Below are 8,853 nucleotides of genomic sequence, written 5' to 3'. Positions count from 1 at the left end.
GATGCAGTTGTCTTAGAACCGCTGAGATGCCAGTGCCTCAGACCGCTGAGATGCAGTTGCCTTAGACCGCTGAGATGCAGTGCCTTAGACCGCTTGAGATGCAGTGCCTCAGACCGCTGAGATGCAGTGCCTTAGACCCGCTGAGAATGCAAAGTGCCTTAGACCGCTGTTTAGATGCAGTGTCTTAGACCGCTGAGATGCAGTGCTTTAGAGCCGCGCTGAGATGCAGTACCTTAAAACCGGTGAGATGCAGTAACTTAGACCGCTGGAATGCAGTGCCTTCAGACCGCTGAAGCTGCAAGAGCCTTAGAACCGCTGAGATGCAGTGCCTTAACCGCTGAGATGCAGTGGCCTCAGACCGGCTGAAGATGCAGTTGCTCAGTCCGCTGAGATGCAGTGGCTCAGACGCGCTGAGATGCCAGTGCCTCAAGACGCGCTGAGATGCAGTGCCCTCCGACCGCTGAGATGCAGTGGCCTCAGACCGCTGGAGATGCAGTGCCTCCGACCGCTGAGATAGCAGTGCTCAGACCGCTGAGACTGCAGTTGCTCAGACCGCTGAGAATGCAGTGCCTCAGTCCCGCTGAAGATGCAGTGCTCAATCTGCTGAAATGCAGTGCCTCAGTCCGCTGGATGGCAGTGCCTCAATCTGCCTGAAATGCAAGTGGCCTAAGACCGCTGTGCCACTCAGGAGACAGATATGCCCATGACTGCTTATGACATGTCTATGAACTGCTATGACATGTCTATGACATGTCTATGACTGCGTATGACAATGTCTATGAACGTGCGTATGACATGTCTGACGCGTATGACATGTCTGATGACTGCGTATGACATGGTCTATGACTGCGTATGACCATGTCTCATGACTTGCGTATGACATGTATATGACTGCTTATGACCAATGTCTATGACTGCTGATGACATTCTAACAACATATGACGACAGGTACCTCTATTGCTGCACAGTGAGGTCCCAGGAAAGTGGTTTCTCGTTGCGGACGCTGATGAGGATCTGGGGCCTTTACAGCCCAATGCTGGTCCCGCAGGCCTCCATTCAACTTGACTACCACCAAGCTTGTTGAGACTGTCTGCCAGGCTGTCCGGCAGGGCCGCGCTGCATCTTATCATAGGGCTTGGATCTGTGGAGAGAGAGGAGAGCAGTAATTATGTTTCTTGGTCAATGTATGAGGTAAACACTTCTGATGTGGGCGGAGGGAGGATCTATCTCTTGACATTTAATCTATGGAGACTCAGGGACTGAAAAAGGACTAGGGATGAAACTTTTTTTTGTTTGTTCATTTCTGAAGACAAAGGAAAGAGGGTAAATCTTTGAACAGGACTTGTAACAAACCCAGGGCCTGCAATTCAGCTTGAATCAATAAGGTCTGGCAATTTTAAACAGCTAGCTTGGAGGTTCACACTATACACAATGAGAAGGAGCACCCAGGACGTCAAATATTTAACAGATGTCCCTGTGTGTGTTGTGTGTGTGTTGTGTGTGTGTGTGTGTGTGTGTGTGTGTGTGTGGTGTGTGTGGTGGTGTGTGTGTGTGTGTCTGTGTGTTGTGTGTGTGTGTGTGTGGTGGTGTGTGTGTGTGTGTGTTGTGTGTGTGTGTGTTTACATGAGTGCATGGTGCTTGACCCTAAGTAAACTGAAGGGTCATAGGGTCATGGCTCAATACTGGGTGTGGTGATGAACTCATGTCCTGCGCACTGCTTTTGAGACACCCAGAGCCTGGCACTGAGGGCCTAACACACCCTGGAATACCCCAAAACACAACTGGAATACAGCCCAAAACACACTGGAATAACAGCCCAAAAAACACACTGGATCAAGCCCAACACACACTGGATACAGCTCCCAACACACTGGTACAGCCAACACAACACTTGGATACAGCCCAACCACACCACTGGATACAGGCCCAACACACTGGGATAAGCCCAACACACACTGGATAAAAGCCAACACAACACTGGATACAGCCCAACACACACTGGATACAGCCCACACACACTGGATACAGCCCAACAACACAACTGGATACAGCCAACACACACTGGATACAGCCCAACACACACTGGATACAGCCAACACACACTGGATACATGCCAACACACACTGGCAATACAGCCCAACACACTGGATAGCCCAACACACACTGGATAACAGCTCAACAACACACTGGATACAGCCCAACACACTGGATCAGCCCGCACACACTGATACAGCCCAACACACCTGGATACAGCAAACACACACTGGATACAGCCCGACACATTGCCACTGGATCCAGCCCCAACACAACACGCGGATACAGCCCACCACACTGGATCAGCCTGATACAAAGCCCGACACACACTGGTATACAAGCCCAACACACTGGATACAGCTCAACACACACTGGATACAGCCCAACACACCACTGGATACAGCCCAACACAACTGGATACAGCCCGACACACTGGATACAGCCCGACAACACACTGGATACAGCCCGACACACACTGATACAGGCCCAAACACACACTGGATACAGCCCAACACTACTGGATACAGCCCGACACACACTGGATACAGCCCAACACATCTGGAACGCCCAACACACACTGGATACAGCCCAACAACACTGGATACAGCCCAACACACTGGAATACAGCCCAAACACACACTGGATACAGCCAACACACTGGATACATGCCAACAACACTGGATAACAGCCCAACACACACTGGATACAGCCAACCACACTGGGATACAGCCCAAAACACAACTGGATAGCAGCCCAACACACTGGATACAGCCCAACACACTGGATAACAGCACACACTGGATACAGCCCAACACAACACTGGATACAGCCCAACACACACTGATACAGCTCAACAACACACTGGACTACAGACCAACACACACTGGAATACAGCCCAACGACACTGGATCCAGGCCGCAACACACTGAATACAGCGCCAACACACTGGTCCGCCAAACACACACTGGGATACAGCCCAAACACACACTGGATACAGCCCAACACACTGGTACAGCCCAACACACACTGGATACAGCCCCGCAACACACACTGGCTACAGCCCAACACACACTGGATAAAACATTCCGCACACTTGGAGTACAGCCAAACCACACACTGGATACAAGCCCAACACAACTGAACAGCCCAAACAACTGGATACACCCAACACACACTGGATACAGCCCAACAATGGAATACAGCCCAAAACACACTGGATTACAGCCCCAACACACTGGATACAGCCCAACACAACTGGATACAGCCCAACACACTGGATACCAGCCCAACACACACTGGATACCGCCCAAACACACACTGGAATACAGCTCACACACACTGGATACAGCCCAACCACAACACTGGATACAGCCCAACACACTGGATACAGCCCAACACACTGGAATACAGCCCACACACTGGATACAAGCCCAACACACACTGGATACAGCCCAACAACACACTGGATACAGCCCAAACACACTGGATACAGCCCAACACACACGTGGATAAGCCCAACACAACTGGATACAGCCCAACACAGAAAAAATCACTGGATACAGCCCAGCAACACCTGGATAACAGCCCCACACACCGGATACAAGCAACAACACACCGGACTACAGCCCAACACACTGGATACAGCCCAACACACACTGGATACAAAAGCCCGACACACACTGGACACAGCCGAACACCTGGACACAGCCCCAACACACACGGACACAAGCCCGACCACACACTGGATACAGCCCAAACACCACTGGATACACCCAACACACAACTGGAAATACCCACCCACACATTACACTGGATACAGCCCAACACACACTGGATACAGCTCGACCACACTGGATACAGCCGCGACACAACTGGATTACAGCCCAACACACACTGGATACAGCCCACAACACTGGATACAGCCCAAAACACACTGGATACAGCCCAACACAACTGGATACAGCCCAACACACTGGATACAGCCCAACACATGGATACAGCCCACCACACACTGGATACAGCCCAACACACACTGGAATACAGCCCAACACACCACTGGATAACAGCCCAACACACACTGATACAGCCCAACACACACAGGCCTACCAGCCCAACACACAGCCGGATACCGCCCGACACACACTGGACACAGCCCGACACCACTGGACACAGCCCGACACACACCGGACACAGCCGCGACCACACACCGGATACAGCCCGACACTACACCGATTACAAGCCCGACAACACACCGGATACAGCCCGAACACACCGGATACAGCCCGACACCACCGGATACAAGCCCGACACACCACCGGATACAGCCGCGAACACACACCGGATACAGCCGCGACACACACCGGATACAGCCCGACACACACCGGAATACCGCCCCCGACACACACCGATACAGCCCGACACACACCGGATACAGCCCCGACAACACCGGATACAGCCCGACACATACACCTGGATAACAGCCCAACACACACCGGATACAGCCCACACACACCGGATACAGCCCGACACACCTGGAATAGCAGCCAGACACACACCGGATACAGCCCAACACACAACCGGATACAGCCCAACACACTGGCTTAACAGCCCAACACACTGGATACAGCCGCAACACACACACCGGATACAGCCCAACACACTTGGATACAGCCCCAACACACACCGGATACAGCCCGACACATCTGGTACAGCCCAGCACACACCGGATACAGCCCGACCACACCGGATACAGCCCAACACACGGATAACACCCGGCACACTGGATACAGCCCGACACACACCGGATACAGCCCACACACACCCGATACAGCCCAAACACACTGGGATACAGCCCGACACACTGGATACAGCCCCAACACACCGGAATACAGCCCAACATCACACTGGACACAGCCTGAAACATTACAATTGGAGATACTGTATATGGTTTGGGCTGGAAGCTGCTCTACCTAATCTCTGGTGGGCAGAAATGGTACTGTAGATCAGTCTTTATACTTGTGGCACACAATCAGCTAAAGGAGGCAGCAAATCCTTCTGGACCGAATCACAGATTCCCAGTATAGCAATCTTTTCTAAATTCAGAAGGGGAAGTAGACATTCAAGCCCATAGACTGGCCCTTAACTTGCAAAGCAGAGGGGGAATCCTCCTCCTTCTAGCATCCCTTCACTCGCACTGAGGATAGCTTTAACCAAAACCCACAATAAAACAATCCCTTGTTTCCCCGCTCTCTTCTGTAATCCTAAAGCTCGTCTTATGTGTAAGAGAGAGAATTGTGTGTGTGTGTGTGTGTGTGTGTGTGTGTGTGTGTGTGTGTGTGTTGTGTGTGTGAAGCACCTGCGTCAACATTTGAACGTGAACACTCAGCCAAAGTGAACTCCTTCCTCCAACATTACTTTGGTCCGCGTGTCGGCTACAATACGTTGAGTTTCCGCGGGAGAACGCTGTGAAGCGCCGGGGAAGCTGTGAAACACCGAGAGCTGTGAAACACCGGGGAAGCTGGTGAAACCAGCTGTTAGACTAGCCTGGTGATTGTGTTCATGAGTCTGTTATTAAATGTGTATGTTTACTGTCTTTTCATTCAATGCAAATATTCATCATATGGGCAAAAATTGTACATGTAGCTACGATTTATTAATGGCCTAAAATAAATGTGTTCACACGGGCAGAAATATTGTACATGTAGCTTACGATTTAATTATGGCCTAAAAATAAATGTGTTTCACACGGGCAGAATATTGTACTGTAGCTTCAGATGTTTAGATTATGGCCTAAAAAATAAATGTGTTCACACGGGCAGAATATTGTACCATGTAAGCTTACAGATTTAATATGGCCTAAAATAAACTGTGGTTCACACGGGCAAGAATATTGTACATGTAGTTACAGATTTAAATTAATGGCCTAAATAAATGTGTTCACACGGGCAGAACTATTGTACTGTAGCTTACAGATTTAATTATGGCCTAAAAATCATGTGTTTCACCAGCGGGAGAATTTGTAAACATGTAGCTTAACAGATTTAAATTATGGCCTAAAATAAATGTGTTTCACAACGGGCAGAATATTGTACATGTAGCTTACAGATTTAATTATTGGCCTTAAAATAAATGTGTTTCACACGGGCAGAATGTTTGTAGCCTCGGCCCCAAGTGCCGTGAAAGGTATTTTCCGCGTTTTCTGATGTTCTCTATTTTTTGCATATTTTTGATACTGAATGTTATCAAGATCTTCAACCAAAAACCTAATATTAGATAAAGGGAACCTGAGTTTACAATGATTTTATTTAATTAACAAAGTTATGCAACGCCACAATTCCCGTCTGAAAATCGTAATTGCCCTCTTACACTCAATAACCAGTTTGTCAGTTTAAGCTGCAATGACTGCAACCAAATGCTTTCCTGTAGTTGTTGAATCAGTCATTCACATGCGCTGTGGAGGAATTTTGGCCCACTCTTAGTATGCAGAACTGGTTTAACTCTGCAACATTTGTGGGTTTTAAAGCATTAACGGCTTGTTTCAAGTCCTGCCACAACATCTCAGTTGGGATTAGGTCTGGACATTGACTAGGTGATTCCAAAACTTCTAATGTGTTGCTTTTTAGCCGTTTTCATGTAGGCTTGATTGTGTGTTTTGGATCATTGTCTTGCTGCAAGACCCAGCTGCACTTCAGCTTCAGCTCACAGACGGATGGCCTGACATTCTCCTGTAGAATTCTCTGATACTGAGCAGAATTCATGTTTTCCTTTCATTAACTTCTCTAGGATAGGGGGCAGCATTTTCACGTTTGGATGAAAAGCATACCCAAATTCAACTGCCAGCTTCTCATCCCCAGAAGATAAGATATGCATATTATTAGTCGATTTGGATAGAAAACACTCTGAAGTTTCTAAAACTGTTTGAATCCATGTCTGTGAGTATAACAGAACTTATTTAGCAGGCGAAACCCCGAGGACAAACCATTTCAAATTTATTTTTGAGGTCACTCTCTTTTCAATGGTTTCATTGGGAATCCAGATTTCTAATTGACCTTCTTGCAGTTCCTACCGCTTCCACTGGATGTCAACAGTCTTTAGAAATTGGTTGAGGTTTTTCCTTTGTGTAATGAAGAGTACGGCCATCTTGAACGAGGGTCACTTGAAGTGTACTGTTAGAGGCGCGTGACAAGAAAGCTAGCTACAGTTTGTTTTAATCCTGTATTGAACACAGATCATCCCGTCTTCAATTTTATCGATTATTTACGTAAAAAAATACCTAAAGTTGTATTACAAAAGTAGTTTGAAATGTTTTGGCAAAGTTTACAGGTAACTTTTGAGATATTTTGTAGTCACGTTGCACAAGTTGGAACCGGTGTTTTTCTGGATCAAACGCGCCAAATAAATGGACATTTTGGATATATATATCGACGGAATTAATCGAACAAAAGGACCATTTGTGATGTTTATGGGACATATTGGAGTGCCAACAACAGAAGCTCGTCAAAGGTAAGGCATGAATTATATTTTTATTTCTGCGTTTCGTGTCGCGCCTGCAGGGTTGAAATATGCTTCTCTCTCTTTGTTTACTCTGTTGCTGTCCTCAGATAATAGCATTGTTTGCTTTCGCCGAAAAACCTATTTGAATTCTGCCATGTTGGCTGGATTCACAACAGGTGTAGCTTTAATTTGGTATCTTTCATGTGTGATTTCATGAAAGTTWGATTTTTATAGCAATTTATTTGAATTTGGCGCTCTGCATTTTTACTGGCTTTTGGCCAAGTGGGACGTTAGCGTCCCACATATCCCAGAGAAGCTAAGGCATGTAATCCAGGTCCTGAGGCAGCAGAGCATCCCCAAACCATCACACTGCCACCACAATGCCTGACCGTTGGTATGAGGTTCTTACTGTGGAATGCAGTGTTTGGTTTTCGCCAGACATAATGGGACCCATCTCGTCCAGAAAGTTGACTCAAGTTTGCCAGGAAGCACCTGGATGATCATCAAGACTCTTGGAAGAATGTTCTATGGACAGACGAGTCAAAAGTAGAACTGTGTCACTGAGTTAAACCAGTTCTGCATGCAAGAGTGGGCCAACATTCCTCCACAGCGACGTGAAAGACTGATCAACAACTACAGGAAGTATTTGGTTGCAGTCATCGCAGCGAATGGTGGCACAACCACTTATTGAGTGTAAGGGAGCAGGTTCCCTTTGTATAATATTAGGTTTTGGTTGAAGTGCTGATAACATTCATTATTAAAAATATGCWAAAATTAAGAAAATCAGAAAGGGGGCAAATACTTTTTCACAGCACTGTATATGTAACGGATGTGAAATGACTAGCTAGTTAGTGGTGGTGCGCGCTAATAGCCTTTCAATCGGTGACGTCACTTGCTCTGAGACCTTGAAGTAGTGGTTCCCCTTGCTCTGCAAGGGCCGCGGCCTTTGTGGAGCGATGGGTAACGATGCTTCGTGGGTGACTGTTGTTGATGTGTGCAGAGGGTCCCTGGTTCGCGAGGGGACGGACGTAAAGTTAAACTGTTACATATATAAATGTGTTCATATGGGCCGAATATTGTATATAAAGGCTAAATAAAGCCTATACTATACCTAGGCTGGTGTCTTTATAGTTTCTACAATGTATTTTCGTTTTAAAGAATGTATTTTTGTTTGATCTAGTTTTTACACCATTCATTAACACCAAACATTCGATATAAAACAATTATTTATGAACAAAAAACGTTTGCAAAATACAAACATTTATGGGCCAAAAATAAGTAGGCCTAAAACATTTATTTAAAACAACAATAACAAAAAAATAAGCC

General features: G+C 47.0%; 1 protein-coding gene across 1 annotated transcript in view; it reads left to right on the top strand.

Annotated features, from left to right (window-relative positions):
• Nucleotides 1-441: 441 nt before the first annotated feature.
• Nucleotides 442-8,853, top strand: part of LOC112077228 (netrin receptor UNC5A-like) — a 45,745-nt gene continuing 37,333 nt past the window's right edge. The window contains exon 1 of the mRNA XM_024143787.2: nt 442-621. Coding sequence (XP_023999555.2) covers nt 442-621 — 180 coding nt within the window. The remainder of the gene's footprint in view (nt 622-8,853) is intronic.

Source organism: Salvelinus sp. IW2-2015, unplaced genomic scaffold (assembly GCF_002910315.2).
Source record: "Salvelinus sp. IW2-2015 unplaced genomic scaffold, ASM291031v2 Un_scaffold4396, whole genome shotgun sequence".
Classification (NCBI taxonomy): Eukaryota; Metazoa; Chordata; class Actinopteri; order Salmoniformes; family Salmonidae; genus Salvelinus; species Salvelinus sp. IW2-2015.
Note: the sequence above shows the minus strand (reverse complement) of the source record. Positions and strands in the feature narration are given on the sequence as shown.